General features: G+C 35.0%; 3 protein-coding genes across 5 annotated transcripts; 2 read left to right on the top strand and 1 right to left on the bottom strand.

The window, feature by feature from the left end:
* The first annotated feature begins 2,644 nt into the window (after positions 1–2,644).
* LOC129312439 (uncharacterized) lies at positions 2,645–3,441 on the top strand. Its single transcript, XM_054955063.1, has one exon. It carries the CDS (start codon positions 2,729–2,731, stop codon positions 3,233–3,235), a length of 507 nt encoding a protein of 168 aa, XP_054811038.1. The 5' UTR covers positions 2,645–2,728; the 3' UTR covers positions 3,236–3,441.
* Positions 3,442–6,022: 2,581 nt separating this feature from the next.
* LOC129313227 (uncharacterized) lies at positions 6,023–6,400 on the top strand. The gene has a single exon (XM_054956191.1). The coding sequence runs from the start codon at positions 6,023–6,025 to the stop codon at positions 6,398–6,400; it is 378 nt and encodes a 125-aa protein (XP_054812166.1).
* A 793-nt stretch (positions 6,401–7,193) lies between these two features.
* On the bottom strand, positions 7,194–14,811 carry LOC129312371 (protein RRP6-like 3). Of its 3 annotated transcripts, XM_054954942.1 has the most exons (13): positions 14,436–14,592; positions 13,921–14,014; positions 13,539–13,780; positions 13,330–13,428; positions 12,809–12,892; positions 12,573–12,659; positions 11,623–11,743; positions 11,219–11,397; positions 11,087–11,131; positions 9,491–9,993; positions 8,932–9,406; positions 8,044–8,696; positions 7,194–7,643 (listed from the first exon to the last, which is right to left on the bottom strand). In XM_054954942.1, the coding sequence occupies exons 1-13, from the start codon at positions 14,448–14,450 to the stop codon at positions 7,565–7,567; spliced, it is 2,676 nt and encodes an 891-aa protein (XP_054810917.1). In that variant the 5' UTR covers positions 14,451–14,592; the 3' UTR covers positions 7,194–7,564. The 3 variants fall into 3 exon arrangements, with proteins under 3 accessions (XP_054810917.1, XP_054810916.1, XP_054810915.1); XM_054954941.1 differs by lacking the exon at positions 13,921–14,014 and having other exon boundaries at positions 7,194–7,674; positions 14,436–14,811; XM_054954940.1 differs by lacking the exon at positions 13,921–14,014 and having other exon boundaries at positions 14,436–14,811.
* Positions 14,812–17,253: the final 2,442 nt, after the last annotated feature.

The raw sequence follows: 17,253 nt of genomic DNA, 5'->3' as shown, positions 1-17,253 counted from the left end.
AAGAGATTCAGATTGAAATTGAAAAAAAAAAAGTGAAATTAAGACATAATCATGTTTTGACAAGGCAAAACATTATGGGCGATTAGTTTATGTGTTCAAATATTCAAACCGGTTAATTACTTGTTCTCAAATCTCAATCTTGGGAAAAAATAACATACTACATCGATTGAACCTAATTTTGCTTTATAAACAAATTATCAAACACTCTAAAGTGCCACGTCATTATTGCTTTGACAATCAAAAAATAGTTCAAATTAAACGCATTAATGATGAATACTAATTGCTTATATTTTAAATACATGTAGTGTGTGTATTCTCTTCTTATCCAAGTAATTCTCTTTTTATGGAAATAACATTATATTCTGCAATCATGTAATAGAGTACGGGTATTCTTCAAATTAAATGATTACAATCAACGGAGATAAAATAAGAAGGTTGAATTATTTGTGGAAGATGAAGTTAATGGAAAGAAACGCGAAATGGCTTGTGAAGCAATGGCGCGTTTTCCACGCGGAAAGCCTCTGCCACCAAATAACTATACATTTTGATGCCTTATATTGCCATTCACACAATTTTCTCTTGCCCTTATATTTTAATTATTATGACCACATTCATTGCACAACTTACTTTTAATTTTGTATATCCTCACAGTTACGTTTCAACCAACTCAACTTATAAAATAATCTCAAAGAGGATCTATAGGTTTGTGTGATCTGTAGAGAACATGCCAATATTTCTTAAAGGGCGATCATTAATCATTTTGACTGGGATAAAATATTTGCTATATATCCTCAGTAGAGATCAAATTGAAATTTGATTAACATTCTATCAAGGATCAGATCATAAATGCTAAGGTCACAAAACATCACAAATGTTCACTTTTAGATTATGATTGATCACATGAGGAAAATTAAAACAAACTTTTGGAATCGAATTAATCAATCTGATATAACATATATACGTCTCTTTTTGTTACTTTGGCATGCTACGAAACCTTGAAATATATAGGAGTTGACCAAGTTAACTGAAATCCACTCCAACGTTGAAGAGTCTACATTCGGATCATATGTGGGAGTGTAAAGAACAAGCTTCGATCTTCACATAGCTACGTGCAACGCAAATCAAGATAAGCATTACTCAAAACCAAGAGCTAGCTAGCGTTACGATCACACTAAAGAATGCTCCATATCAGTCAAAAAGCAACGGCACGCACATATAATATGGCGAAATTAAGTTACAAGACACTTGGACACACAATATACAGATTGACTTATGAACGACATCCCTGCTAATTAAAATGTGAAGGGGATAAGAGAAGAAAGTGATAAAACTTTGTCATCCAATCAACGCATAATTTTGCCATGTACTGGTGCTGAGGGAGACGAACCGCTTTTTGAGCAGTGATTAGAGGCCTTTATTATCTTTATTCTATACTACACCTTTAATTCGGGATATTAATCAAACACGCTTACTTGGACTATATTCTCGTATTTATTATTAATCTCTTGACAATGATACAGTAATTTCCAAATATGCAACTTTCTCCACTAACATCAATTTAACTCGGTTTTTATAGGGAATTGAAATTTCATATGTCGGTTCAATATCTGTGTTTCTTATATGCTTGCATTGTAAATTATATAGAGTAAAATATATCCCTCGTTATTACCAATTAGTACACCAAGAAAAAATTTAAGCAAGATTTTGAGAAAATTACACCATTTTAAAATCCTTAACATAAAACTAGAGCCGGTAATTCGGGCCAAGCCCGACGGGCTAGCCCAAATTGGCTCGAAAAATTTTAGGACCGGGCTTAGAAAAAAGGTATTTTTTAATGTTCGGGCCTATCCGGACCGGCCCGAATACCCGAATAAAAAAATTATATTTTTTAAAAATATATAATATAATAAATATTAATTAATTCTTTAAATTTTAGATCATTTTATACTAAAATACCATATATTTGAGTTCTAGACATCATTTAAATATTAAAAAAATATATTTTATATTTTTTATAAAATAAAATAATTAATTTCAAAGTAAAAAAATAATTAAAAATAATTTTAAAAATTAAATTCGAGTATTCGGGCTTCCCAAAGCCCGAAGGAATTTGGGCCGGGCTTGGCTATTCGGGCTTTTCGAGGAGTCGGGCTTGTTCCGGTTCAGACTTATTCGGGCCCGACCCGCCTGAATTCCCGACTCTACAGAAAACGAAGTTTTTTTTTTGTTCTTAATAAAAGACGAAGTTAGAGTAGGTAATTCTTTTTTTAATTTTTACCCCTTATTTGTTTGTTGTTTGAATTTTTAGATAATAATTTATTATGATTATTAAGTACAAAAAAGAATAAAATTGAAAATTTTCATATTTTTATTTTATAATTTTAAAGTCATAACTAACTTAACTCGTCTTATATTAAGTATTGTAAAGGAAGTATTTGCTGTTAACTTATTCATTAATAATGACATGGTACGCGGACAGAAGATACAGTTTCCATAAAAGAATAAAAACGGTCTCCATACAAGAACTTGGTGGAAAAGCCAGCAGACGGCTAATACAAAGTAAAATAATGAAAAAAGTGATGGGGACTAAAAAACAAGAAGGGTATCAAATTAAAAGTCTCGATGCAAGGTGGTGGTGGTCTCGTGCGAGAAAGAATCTCCCTTTTGTTTATTTCAAATATGCCCGGCGCAACAGCAGGATAATCCATGTGCTTCTTCTGTATTTATTATGTTCCTCTCCTTCTCTTGTTACGTTCAATTCATCCATCATCATCATTTTCTTCATCACTCACACATGGGAAACTGTTTGATCAGAAACAACCAGATATCAGCACACGACGATGACATCTACGATGACGCAGTAGTTGAGCAAATGAAGACATCTGATTCCTCGTTCAAGTCTGAACCTGCAGCAGCAATGCATGAAGAGAGCATGAAGAAGAAGAAGAAGCATAAGAAGGTAAGTTTTGAATTACAGAATAAAGATGAAGAAAGAAATGGTAAACAGATTCGCAGCAGAAGTGGGTCTGTGAGGATAAGATTGGTGGTGACTCAGGAAGAGTTAAAGAGGATATTGAGCTCTGAGAATGATACTCAGCAAACTTCTCTTGAGCAATTACTGAGTTCTGTGAAACTGGGAGGAAGCAGAATCTGTGAGGTTACTGGAGATGATGATGGAGCCATGAATGCTTGGAGGCCAGCTTTAGATAGCATCCCAGAGGATATCAGTCAATGAAGTAGTGTGCGATAACTAGTCACAGAAAATCTGACTCTCTTGTGAACAATGACAATCTTTTTTCTGTTTTTGTTTAATGTAGGATGGAGTATATTTGTACTGGCTCCTCGTCAATGATGAACTAGCTCCAACTCTTGACTAGTAGAGAAATGTAAAAGGGGCCCTTGTGACTTTCAATAGGTTCATGGTTTCTGCGTTCTTCAAAATTGAACCCTTCTTTGTTCTGGCAACCGTTTTTCTTCTCTTTAATTTGAAAAACATTACTCACTTCTCTAATGTTCTCATGGACATGTAAACTTTTTGATGTGATTTTCTTTTATTGGTTATAGGAATTTAGGAATTTTCTAATTTAAAAGCAATCGTATTATATGAGTGAACATTAAATATGAACACCTCTTTAACAGAGATTTAAAATTTAGTTTTTTACGATATGAGGGATTAATTTCTTTCATTAAACCCTCTTTGCTTATGCAATTTTTTCTAAGGTAACTTCTACCAATTATTAAATTAGCCAATACACAAAACAATCCCTCCTATGCCACCGTGGTTAGAGTAATTGAGAGAGTTCCATCTGCAAAAAGATTGAGTCATGACCTAGGCCAATAAAAAAGGAGGAGGTTCCGAAACAGAGATTTTTAAAGGCTCAATATATGATTCAACTTTAAGAGCAATCGCTAATGACAGACAGTTTTGTTTTTTGTAATTTTTTGTGGATTATGGAGTGAGTGAAAAGTACATTAATTATGAGGAAAAGATGATTTTTCTCGATCAAGATCACAACGACATTAGACGGTGAGTTCAATATTTGTTTGTTGAATTTTTTCTATATTGAGTGGAGTCTTGCTTTTCCATTCCATGGACAACAAGAGAGAAGACAAACTTGACCACAAAAAAAAAAAAACGGGGTTAGAGAATGTATGTGCAGTGCCCAAATAGGCCCATGACTATTAGCAACCCATCCTATAATGCATTATGAGAATTTGATCCCAGCATGAGGGTATTTCGATCACAGAAAATATCTTCCCATGAAAATTCTTAAATTCCAAAGGGTTTCTTCTTTTCCTTCTTTTTCCCTTGAAAACATGGCCACAAATAACCATTCAAAAAAAAAAGAAATCAAAACATGTCTTGTCTCGTGATGATTTGGCACCTGAAGGTGAATCGTCAAAAATTAAAATATAAGGTTGTCATCTGGCATCTAATAAATAAGTCAATCTGCACGTTTATTAACTTTTTTAAACATGTAGTTAAAAATAATTATCCAATTTGAGAAAGGTTTGGGAGGATAATTTCGATGGAATTTGGTCTTTCTTCATTGCACCAAAGCAAGCCTTTTTTAGTTTGCCCTTTTTGGTCCCAGCTCATCAGGATAATTCTGTCTTGCCCAACAAATCCTTGTATAATCTAAAATTTGATCAAATTAATTTATTCATTCATTTAACTAGAGCCGCCCATAAATATATTTTGGTGCGCATATAAATATTTAAAAATTTTATTATTTCATCTCGATCAAAGAAGTGCAATAAAACAACAGCAGAAGCAATTGAATTCGTATCTATGTTGTATAATGACTATATTTTTATATGTGAAAAAACAATAGTAATTAAATTAAGTCGAGGGAACTCAACCCCCCTTAAACAAGGTAAGATTTAAACCTTGTGCGTGAAAAAATCATTATTTGGGTATCCCTCAAAAATTTATTCAAACTACATTTAAAATATGTTTTTATCAAATCTAATAAATAGTCTGATTTTAAAGTAGACTTTTGTCATATAAAAATTAAAAACCAGATATCTCAAGTAGAACTAATATTAATACTTAGAAGTGATTATGTGACCTTATAATATTATCATATATGATTATAAAAAAGGAAGGGGAAAAAAAACAGAGAAGAACGATGCTATATGGCTTTTTTTTAATTAAAAAAACACTTTTTGGGATGCAGTCGTTTTTTAATCCTTGTTGGCTGAAAGCAATGCGTGCAGTTGAAAAATCCGAGAATGACTATGAATGATTAGAGGCTAAATTAAAGTTAATTTATATAATTAATTTGATAAGATTTGATGGGGTGTGATGGCGAGCAACAGAGAAAATGGGCAAAAATAGCAAAATATTAAAAACGGGATCAATCATTAATTTAGTAAAACACTGATTTAAACTCAATGGTCAAGATCATGATCAAATCAATCATAAACAAAATATTTTATTAATTCAATCAAAATAAATTACTGTTTTGTTTCGTTTTTTCAGTTGGATATTTGGTTTACTTGAATTGGTTTTTTTAATTTCTGTTAAACTGGATATTGTGTTTTTCTTTTAACATGCTTTAGTGTGTTAGGTTGTATCAGTAAGTTTTTTTGAGCATTTTTTTGTTTTGGTCATTAGTGTATGTATTTTTTTTTTTTTGTAATTAATAAGATTGACTCTTTTTTTTTTAATAAGAAAAACCTGCTCAGATTTTTTTTTTTTTTTTGAAATGAACCGAGCGAGTTGATTTCAATAGTGTGAAAAAAGAGTTTTGGCAATGGGCCCAAACGACACGCGTCACGTTTTGCAAAACCCTATTTGGTTTGTCTCTGTCCTTTTCCCTCCCGCGCCTCTCCCCAGTTTCGAAACAAAATCCCATCTCACAAAGTCACATGGCTTCACTCATCCCTCTCCCTCCACATGTTTTCCCGCCTCTATCTATTAAGATCCCCCAACCCCATCTCCCTCCCTCATCTCATTCTTCCTCTCTCTCTCTCTCTTGCTCTCTCACTTCTCAATTTTAGTCCTTCTTTCTCTACAATGATCAGAACTAGAGGTCTTCAGTTGCCCAGAGCTCATCATTTTCACAAGTACCTTAAACCCGGAGCCCTCGCCCGCATCCGTGACTCCCGAATTACTGCTCGATCGCACCGCCTTAGCTTGCTCTGCCAGATCTCTCTTCGCCCCCCCTCAACGCCGTCGTCCCCGCGTTCAACCGATGCTCAGTCTCAGGTCAACGTTGCCGAGGGCTCCCCTTGCTTTGCCGGGAGGACCTACGGTCCACGTTGCCCGCAACGGAAGAAGCTCGCCGCCGCCAAGTACGTGTTGTTTGTTACCGCTGCTCCTTCCAATCTAGCCCTGAATTCGCCCCATCTCATCGCCGATTCTTTTATCAATGACGTTGTTGCTGCTAATTAATTGTAATTGTTCCTTCTGTTGAAAAGTTGAGGCAATTGTGTTGTACAACGCAGAGCAGTCTAGATTTGTAGATGTCCGTTCCTTCTTGGTACTTGGAATTATGTGGGAAAAAAAAATTTACTCAGATAGGACTGAGAGTCTGAAATCAATAATAAAATTACAGGAGTCCCAATTTTGAATTTTATGCCAAGCTTTTCCCCTCAAGTTCATTTATGGCCTTGATGATTGTTTATATGCGATTATTAGATTTGGAATTTGGATTGAATGGTCGTTGGATTTAGCACATAAATCTGATTTGAAAGCAAAGAGGCAAAATGCTACCTCCTATGGTCTATCTGGATGTGTTTAATCGTGAATATACTTTCCGAAGGTGTTTACTGTTTGGGAATGCAACAGAACAAGCAATTACCAGTTTTAACATAAACTTCCATAGTTTTTTTTTTTTTTTAAAGCCTTCTAATCCAGGGTGTGTTTGGTTGGGGTTTTTGGACCTCTCATTTGGTTGACATATTAGAGAGGAGGGGAGGCACGATTTACGCTCCCTTCCCCTATTCCCCTGCCATAAGTCCGTTTAATAAATAAGATTTACAAAAGAAAAAAAAAGATATTATATAATGAGATTGATTGCTCAAAGCATAGTTTCCAAATGAATCAATATCAATGTGATTAACGATTAGAAACAATATATTATTACCCAGAACAATGAAATAATATATAGATACACGTGCATATATAATTATATATCAATCCATGATTTATATACTATAATGTTGTTTTAATATATTTTGAGTACTATGAAATCTCATCCAACCCATTAAGCATGTATATTTATGGACAGTTTAATATAAGAAGTACAAACGGATTGAACCCAAATTCTATTTTAATTAAATGGGCAGAATTTGAGTATTGCCTATTCAAGATGCCGAGCCTAAAAATGAAAATGGCTAAAGCCGAACTCAGTTTGGCCTGTTTCGATGTTTCCATCTCCAATTTTTATCAGCACAAAATTTAGACAGAAATTTGTATAACTATCATCATATTTCAATAGTCCACCTTTAAAATAACCCAAGACAGAAAGGACGTGGAGGAACAAATCTGAAGGAATAATAGCATCAGATCAGAGGTCCCGCAAATAAGCTCGTTGCAACCTGCAGCTCCAGGTAGTCACTTGCGAGTAGCAATAGCAGCAGATCCCTGTCTGAGCAGATTGTAGACACTGAATTCACCGAAATCCCTTCTACCACTGGCAAATATATTTTGTCCGTAATCAAATCCTTGGAACAAAGGGTTAATAATAATTCAGTTGCTACACATCATACTATAAGTGCAGCATGAATAACAATCTAATGGCAGTCGAATAGTAAACTAAGGAAGTTTCTGAGTTTTAGAATTTTATAAGAACAAAACAATCAAGTCAGAAACATTTTCAACAGCAACAGGGTAGTTTCTGAGTTTTAGCATATTGTATATTCCCACAATTGCACGATGAGGCAGATAAACCTCAATACTCTGAACCTTTTTGGTTTTCCAGAAGCTCCATACTTTGAACTAATTAACTAAATGCTCAGCATGCATCAATTATGCCACATCAACAATTTATGCTACTAACTAAGCAAACAAACACTATCTAATCATTAGCATACCTGTGATTTATGTCCCAGCCAGCAGGTAGAAACCGTGGTTTGACAGCTTCAACAAAAACTTGTCTCCATCTCTGACAAAACTGACGAATGCCGTCCTCGCCGTATTCCTTCAATAAATGTTCAACAACTTGCTTCCCATGTGGTCCGTGTCCTAAGAGTGACAGCTTTGAATTATGTTTCACTTGAGCGGACTCTTCATCTCTAAAAGATAAGTCATCGCTTCCATTTGGAGCCCTTTCGCTTAGACAACTGTCATCAGCATTTACAGCAGCACTTAGGTCATTAGAATCTGAATTTTTATCAGCACTTGCATGTTCAGCTCCATTAACTCCTAGATCAGAAGATACTGTGCGGTTTCTGACATCATCCTTTACTATAATAAGTTCTCTACCTAATCCATTGCTTATTGCTTTATTTGCAGATGAACCATCTAGAGCATTAAAATTTGATGTGTCCCCAACCCCAATTGTGGGCGTGCAATCACCTTGATTTTCATATACTGTCTCCACAGCAGTACCTCTTACTGAATGCTTAAATGAATATCCTCTCTTCTTCTCAAATCGTCTTCTCTCATGTGGACTCATGCCAACTAGCAAAGCTCTCTCTAAATCTTCTTCAGATATGTCCCTCCCTCCATAGTACCTCTTCACAGTCTTCAAACAAAATCACAAATATGACAAATACCAATGCTTATGGATTAGACTTAAAAAAGCTGCTCAAGAACTTTTGCAAACAATGACAATCAGTTCTTAACTATAGAAATCCAGGAAAAAAGATAATCCAATTTAGAGCGCATGTTTGAACACTTCAAAGACCATGTGCCATCATGTCAGGTCTGTGACAAACACGAATCTTACTGAACACTTACAGACAGAAATAAGATCATACCTCAGTCAGTTCATCACGGCGATTGGGAGGCATTCTTGGTCCATGGTGCAGAAGAGCCATGGCTGCTGTTCGCAACTGTAAGGGAGAAACACCTCCCTCTTCAAAGGCTACTTCAGATGCTTGTCCTGGATCGATTACCCTCTGAACATAGAGAGGAATCCCAAATTCAGCTGCTATCTTTCTCTTGTATTTCTCTGCAGCAGCATGAGCAACTTCATGACAGTCCACACAAAGCAGGACAATATCATGAGAACGATGGCTTTTCAAATGCTCAGGAAAATGTATTCTATAGCACGATGGGATTATCCGGTACCGCAAGTAGTGATTTCCTTCACCACAGCCAACACATATGTTTTTCTTGCTCTGGATATAAAAATCATTGTCTTCGTCCTCTGGGTGACCTTTTGGTTCAAAAAGAAGCATTATAGCAGGTGGATCGTCATCAATTAGTTTTCCCAGATCCCGATTCAGATACCTGTAAAATAGAACATTAATCTGCCAAAAAAAAAAAACCCCCACTTTTACAAATACAACAGAAGCAAGTGAAAAGTGCACTTACCATTCAAGCTTCCTCCTATCACAGTAACAAAGCAGCCGCCCGTCATTAGCATAGATCCGACAATTATGATAAACAGGAGATTTACAGGAGAATTTCTGAACAAACAAATCTCGAGAAGCCTTCCGAGAAACTTGTTTCGAGTTTTTTACACTATGATGTTTATAGGCTATCATAGGTCTCGGATTACTGCTAACCAACAAAGAATAATTAAATAGAGAAATGGGACAACTCCCATTTGGACCAAGGCACTTCTGAAGAATCACTGAATAAATATCTTCAGTGTTAGCTAAATTGTCTGTAAGTAAATCATAGACATCACTAAGGTGGCTACCAACAATAGGAGATGGAGAAGAGAAGAGAGAATTGACACCCATTTCTATATTGATATCAGCCTGAGCTATGCCATTGCATATTTCAGAGTCACTTGTTGGAGGCTTATTTGCCAAAGCAACAATTGCCTGGTCTGATAATACATATTTCAAGCTCTCATCATGGACACGAGCCTGTAAAGATGAACATACGACAAAACAATCAGCCTATATGCAATTTCCTTATGGAATACCTTTAAACTCTACATTAAAACATAGAACTCAAGAATTATGAGCCTCTTCATGAGAAATAAAACTTAATGCACTAATAGAAGATTAATATCACAACCACTGCAACCTGGAAATAGCAAAGTAACGTTTTTTCACAAAATAAAATATCAAAGTAACTATATGAATAAATAAATATATTTTCTCATAAAAATAAGTCAAATACATGTAAAATTCCAGGAACTCCACAGTCAAAGCAAAATCAAATATTATTTCTGTTATACAAGAAAAACGATATGGAGATTATGCCTGGGTGGTGGCAAAAGATGATGCTATCCCTATTGATCAAGTCAATCAACAGACCTTGTTTTAGAATATATATATGTATATGTATGTATGTATTCATTACATGATGCGCAAGTGAATCTGCCTAGGCCAATTAAATTATTTCAGATATTATTTTTTAATACCCTACCTAAGTAGCATCAAAAGGATTTGATGTGGGACAAAACTCCTTGAGAGAAGTATTTGGTACGGAAACATACAGACAGTGACACTAATTGAGGCTTAATGGCTCAGCCAAAAGCAGACATCAGCATATGTAAAATTACAATGAATATATTACTTAGTTTTCCATATTCTTCAGAGGCTAAAGAATGTAACAAGAGAAATTTAAGCCTAATTGTTTATATACTAATTAACAACATTCATAAATTTTCTCTAATTAACTATCAGATTGTTCTTAATAAATTTAAGATAAATTTTAGCATATCAAAGGCAACCTCAGCTGACCATGGTAAACCCCTTTCCTACCTCATTATTAGATTACTCTGAGGTTCACTTTTGACTTTGTCTATTGTAGTAATAAGATACAAACAAAATTTCATGGAGAATCCTGAAATCTCTTTGACCACATAGCATAAACTTCTGCTCTGTCTCCTAATTATTTCAAGCATTTAATTAAACTTAAAACAGAGTCGAGGTATACTGATCTTTAAAGTCGGAGAACCATTCTTAAATTGTAGCCACGTTTCAGAAGCATTTACAAATTTTAACTTACCATCACATCTCTCCATGCACATAGTCGCCTCACATAATTCTGAAACTGAAGTTAGAATAAGAAGTTAGTCTGTAAGAACAATATAGCAAACTATAGAGACACTACTTCAAGCTTGTACCAGGAGAATCAAACCTGGGTTTCACTGGAAACTGGAGAACTCTCACCACCCACATATCGTGAAAATAATGACAATGCAGCAGATTCCCCAGGAGAAGCTTCAATCTCTTTTGTGAAAAGTTGCAAACAAGTCATGTTGGAACGTCGACTAGCCTCGTGAAGAAAATGGAATTTGTCATCGGAACCAGAGTTTTCTGATACAATAAATTCAGAATTTTGGTCCAACCAATTTCAGAAAGGTAAGTCCTAAAGAGTAATCAAGTAGACAGTGTAAAGGGAGGCTCGTTAGCCAATGCAACATGCTAATAAGCCTAATATTGTATGAAAGAATAAAAAAAGACATCTTGGACTTCTACTTCTTCTTCTTTTTTTTTTTTTTGGTGGTCTCATCCCTCACAACATCAAACAAGATGGCATACCACCGTCCAGCTGTTTGAGCTCAGTGATCAAACAATTTGCAATATATAACAAATAGTGTGCATCTGTCTGTGCATAATGTATCATTGCTGCTGAGAGGGGACGTTGTCTCCAGTCTTCACGCTGCAATTAAATTTTGAAAAAAATAAGAAAAAAATGAAAAAGAAGAAGAGACAAAGAAGTAGCTAGGAGAAGCAAGCCAAGACGATAGCCAATATAGTCTAAGTAGCCAAAAAAATTTCAAAAACGGAAAATAGTCCTTGTGCCTATCCATAAAAAAAAAAACTGAGGTTAAACTATCTTACATTTATTGATATAACTTGTCTTAAAGAATTTTCAATTTTCAAACCATAGTAAATATCCAGGTCATTAACAAACAACAAGAGCCTTATTCTACTAAGAGAGGCTGCCTACATAGATTGCAAGACCCCATTGGAATTGATATCAATCACAGTCCAAAGTCCATCCAAATGTTGTGGCTTCATTTAAAACATTTCTAATGTTTCCTTCGCTCTATTTAACGAACTCAATCCTTAACCTCAACTACTTTCGGGGGTAAGGGGATCAAAGTCCTTTAAAAAGTTATATTTTATTTCCAGGTATATCAAAATCATGAACGAAGTATATATGACTATACAAACTGAATCTGTCATTGAAAAAAGGTTTAAAAAGTCATTACAAGAAATGTAACCTGAATAGGAAGTTAGATCTTTGGCACCATTCTGGATAAGATATTTTCATTCTTTGGGGATATGCACATAGCATGCCAAAAATTATAAATGCACAATTAACACTCTGCTGTGCACTACAGATAAATCAATAACAAAGTTTAGACGTTACATTTCATTAACATAAATCCACGCTATTTAAGTTAGCTAAGGCCTAAGCCTTTGTCTAGGACACCCAATGAATTCATCCGATAAAGGAAAATTGCACATGATCAATGTCAAACCTGATATAATTTATTTGTCGTAACACCACAATAAGTTTCTAGTAGATATGCAAGTGATTTCTGTGGTTTCGACAGCACCTCACATGCCTGCATTACATGAACACAAATTGATAGAATAGAAGGTGCCAATCCGTGGGACAATGCAAACTTTTCTTGTCACAATCATGCTTAGAAAGACCTTTCTACAAGGTGCATAGCATGTAAGACACAATCCAGTAACATTGTGGTTAGCTCACCTTTGAAGTATCAAAGAGATTAACAACATAGACATGAAAATCTCGCTGTAGCCAGACAATGTCGTTATCAGCTCCATGAAACACCTATTCACAAATTTTAACATGATTAAACACAGAAATACTAATCAACTGTAGGATGTTCTCTGTGAATAACAAAATCTAATCCCAAGAGAACCAGGCATCATCCACACACTTACATATGTTAATGACCACTCTATCTAAAATGTTTAAGCCATTAGGTGAAAGTAGGGGATATGTTTTATTACAATCTCCAAAACAAACACGCTTGTGTGCGCACTGAAAAAGAAGAGATATAAACAATTCTCACAGTTTATTACCAAAACAAGTGTAAATCCAGCTGTCACAAAACTCAATTGTTTAAGTAGATAATTTTTTTTCATCAAAAGAGGGAGCAAGGTAAAACTATATACAGATAATTTCATGCAGATAAAATTGAATACGTGTTTCCCACTTCTATATAGTTAACCATTCTAGAAACGTGACAGAAATAACTTACATACTTTACAAATTAAAGGATTTGCAAAGACTGGGCGAAGAATGCCCATTAAATCATGCAGGGCAATTGTGTCGATCAAATAATCCTCCTGCGGAGTAGAAATCTGCTTGATGAAAAAAAAAATTTTATGACTATCAAAGATTGATCCCAAAAAATAATTAGCTCATAAAAATAGTTACCAGATAAGAAAACTTAAGACGAGCATAAATTGACCTGAATTAATGCTGTGAAGCCAAGAAAAGATCGCAAAGTATGTTGTTCTGTGTCCACAGCAAAGAACCTCTCTTTATTTAATACATTGACAAGTTCCTTTAATTGCAACTCTGTATCAATCCAGACATATGTATCTTTCTTCTTCAGTTCCTCAATCTCAGTACTGAATTCAAATTGAGGCTGAGGGTTTTTCAATAATGCTGTAATCTCTGCCTCAAAAGGATGGGAATTTGAAGGCCTCTCTGTGAAAACAACAATAAACTTAGCTTGATCAAAATATACGTTGACCAGGTAACCACCTGATGCAGCAAAATTGATATTCCCTTCTTGATATTTGCGCAGATAAAGAATGAGGTTCGAATACTTATCAACTACTATGCACCTGAGTTTGCTGGCATCGAATTTTCTACCACGTACAATTGACCACTCGTAGCTCCGATCAACACAATGTCTAGAACATCGTCGTTTAAATGTTTCTAAAAACATAAAATTTAACCCTTTTCTGGATCATTTTCATTTAGCAGAATCAATGGAATGAAACTGTAAAGTACTTTTTTGTCAATAATTTCCAATAGCCTTACCAAATTCTGCCATTTATGCACTGATTGCGCATTTACTTGACCGGACCAGGCTATTTTAAAAATTTCATAATAGTTTCAACTGATGAAAAAAGTCTATTGCTTTCCATCCAGAAATGCTACTTGAAAGATTTAATCCCATACAAAAATAAGAAAAGTAAGTTCAAAAATTATGTCTCCCGTACAATTTCTGACTTAGCATCAGTATTAAAAGACAATTTTTTTATGAAGAAACACATAAATTTTATCTATGACTCCTTCAGTTTCCTGGTACCAAATAAAGTGACGCCATTGTACATACAATGAGTAAGAAATGTACCATCGTTAGAGTCATTGAGCTTCAAGTGCTTGAACACAGTGTACGAGTTATCGGCTAATACCCGCTTAAAAGTACACTGTGGCTTTGGTTCGGCATGTAAGTAACACAAACTCCGCGGACACGTCCGCTTACGCCGACTCTGGTAGCGAGCAGTAAAATAGATTGACACAGCTGCCAAAGAAGCAATCGCAAACGCCACCCGCACCTTGTATCCGTACTCCATATTTCTCTTTTCTTGTTCTTCTTCGTCTTCTTTGACCCAGCTCTAACCAGCTCCGGTGTTTGTTCACAATACAGAGGAGACCCACTATCGGAGGCGGTGACTGTTGCCGCCGCGGCGCTCGTGGGGTGGGCTCATGTTATGTGGTGAAGCAACATTTTGACATCTATTCTGGCAAAAAGTAAAAAAACCCAAGAAGAAGAAGAAGGAAAGTTGAGATCAGAGAGTCAGAAGCCCAGTTAGTTGATTTGTTCGGCATATAAAGCCCAGTCAGTTTAAGAGACTAAGATGAACGAGGCACTAAATTCTATACTCAACCTCTTCATTAAATAATTAAATGAGAAAAAAAATTCTAATTAAATCAAGACATACAAATATTTTATCTTATAAAAAATTCTTGTGATTAATATTATTAATAGATGAAAATTCAGTTTTCTTAATTTAATTGAATAAGAATATATTGAGCATGTAAGGTGAAATATCTATAAGCCTTACTCTGATTAAATAATCAATGTGAAAAAAAAAAAAGGATTTGGCCGATGCATTGGATGTCACATTAATAATGAAAAATGTGATACTTTGAGAAAATGAAAGAATATGTATAAAGAAAACAATTTCGTTCATCAACTCGGCTTGGGGACCTAAATCACATGCTGAAGTATGAAATTTGGCTGATTCATTGGATATCACATTAATTCTGCCTTCCAGGAACATGAAGCAAGCAAGCAAGCAGAACATTAGGGCTTGCCCAAAATAATTTGTCTTATTATTATGAGAATTGGTATTTTGTAAAACTCATTTTGAGAGCAAAAAAATAACAAAAACATGTGTATTTGACATTCTCATTTGTTTTTCAGAAAAATAATTACAAAATGCCCAAAAAATATTTTCCTTTTTCTATTGTTTAGAATAAGATTTGGCTTTTTTGCCCTTCAAAAGAGTTTTAAAATATACGTAGATTTTTTTTTTTGGTTTTGGGAAACAAAAAATTGATCCAAAAACAAGTTGTTAAACAAGCCTTTAATCACTATGCTCTTATTTTTTTTCGCTTGTAGATGAATTATGATTTATGAGACGAATGCAATGTTACAGGTAAAATGAACCTGAAAGGTGTGGTGCCTCTAGGATGCCGATTTTTGGCCCCCCGAGGTGTCTTATGTTTTCAGGCAAATTAACGTTGCTGTAAATCATGTTATCATGTTAAGTTATATTAACCTCTATCTAGTTAATCAAAGCACCTGGCGGTGTGGTTCGGGAGATCACCTTCAAGAAGATTTTGATTGCCACCGAGACAAGGAGAGATGAGAGATCGTGATATCTCTGGACACCGGTTCAATGAGTGAGATGTGTATGAAACTGACACATCAAATTACCTTCCACGAGCCTAAAGAAGCTATCTACTGAAAATTGCTCTCTACTTTCTCCGCAGCGGCAGATAGTAACATTACTTTCAACTCACTCCATAATTATTACTTTACATGAAACTCTATTTCTCCTTCATACCCACAATTTAATTTACGATCTGTTCTCACTAATTTAACTAATTTAAACATGCTTGCAAGTATCTTATTCGGAAGAGGCAGATAAAAGGAGGACAATGGATGAAGACGACATCTTAAAATTAAGCTCTTAAATCTCGACTTATATTTCGCATGAAACTGGCAAGAGAATTATGCAGGAATAAATTTAAAAAGTAGATGGAACAGTGATGTAAGATTGTTAATCAACCCCTTGTGATTAGTTGAACTACATGTATAAATGCAGCCTTTTGGGTTTGGTCAGTGAGAACGCGATGAAGCAGAGCGGCACGGGTTTCTTCATGGATTAGTATAATTAACTCAGGAGAGAAAAGTTAAGTGCTAATAATTTCATTAAACAAAATCATAGAGGCCCCGCCATGAGCACTCAACCATGTTTATTAAACTTTGTTGGGTCCTAGCCTAGTTGAAATGGAACAAGTCAAAGTACATATAGTCTCCCACCACCAACCACCTATGCTAAGCTCATATGTTAGCTAGGCTAGGTATTATATCTCCTAGGCATAATCTAATTTTTCTGGAAGGAGAGAAAGTACAGCCTTTTATTTGATTCGGAAATATGAACCATCATGCTCTCATGAATGGCTTGTTCATTTTGCTAACAAAAAGGTGCCGTTATTATTGCATAGGGAAAAAAAAAATCAATCACCTGATTAAATTTTTATTGCAAAAGATTGATTTACACCGTTTGTGTGCGTGAGGGTGAGAGTGAGAGGGAGAGGGAGAGGGAGAGTTTTGACCTTTCGATTAAATAAAGAACAAAGAACGAGCAACAGAGGCATCGAGTTTGAGTCGGCGTGGGGCAAATGGGACGTTGCTTCAAAAGACAAAATGAACGAGAGTCTACAAGCAACTCTTAAAACTGGGAATTGAGAATGCGGTCTCTTATTTTTCTCTATAATAATAATTTCTACATTACAAATGTCATTTTTTATGTATCTTTTGCTTATAAGATTTTGGTAATTTTATTATTCCATTACACGACTCGATTGATTTGAATGATATCTTTTGCAATCAAATTTCACACTCTTTAGAATTTTAATACGTTCAGTATATACTA

This window comes from Prosopis cineraria, unplaced genomic scaffold, assembly GCF_029017545.1.
Source record: "Prosopis cineraria cultivar Desert tree isolate PC_DT_omini unplaced genomic scaffold, ASM2901754v1 PC6, whole genome shotgun sequence".
In the NCBI taxonomy this organism is placed as follows: domain Eukaryota; kingdom Viridiplantae; phylum Streptophyta; class Magnoliopsida; order Fabales; family Fabaceae; genus Prosopis; species Prosopis cineraria.
The sequence above is the reverse complement of the archived record's forward strand: the minus strand, read 5'-3'. Positions and strand labels throughout refer to the sequence as shown.

Coding starts and splice junctions, on each gene's coding strand:
- LOC129312439 (XM_054955063.1), top strand. CDS start 2,729: ATGTTCCTCTCCTTCTCTTGTTACGTTCAATTCATCCATCATCATCAT.
- LOC129313227 (XM_054956191.1), top strand. CDS start 6,023: ATGATCAGAACTAGAGGTCTTCAGTTGCCCAGAGCTCATCATTTTCAC.
- LOC129312371 (XM_054954940.1), bottom strand. CDS start 14,658: ATGGAGTACGGATACAAGGTGCGGGTGGCGTTTGCGATTGCTTCTTTG. Junction 11,398..11,622: donor GCTCAAACAGCTGGACGGTG/GTATGCCATCTT, acceptor TTATTGTATCAG/AAAACTCTGGTTCCGATGAC. Junction 7,644..8,043: donor GGCTGGGACATAAATCACAG/GTATGCTAATGA, acceptor TATATTTGCCAG/TGGTAGAAGGGATTTCGGTG.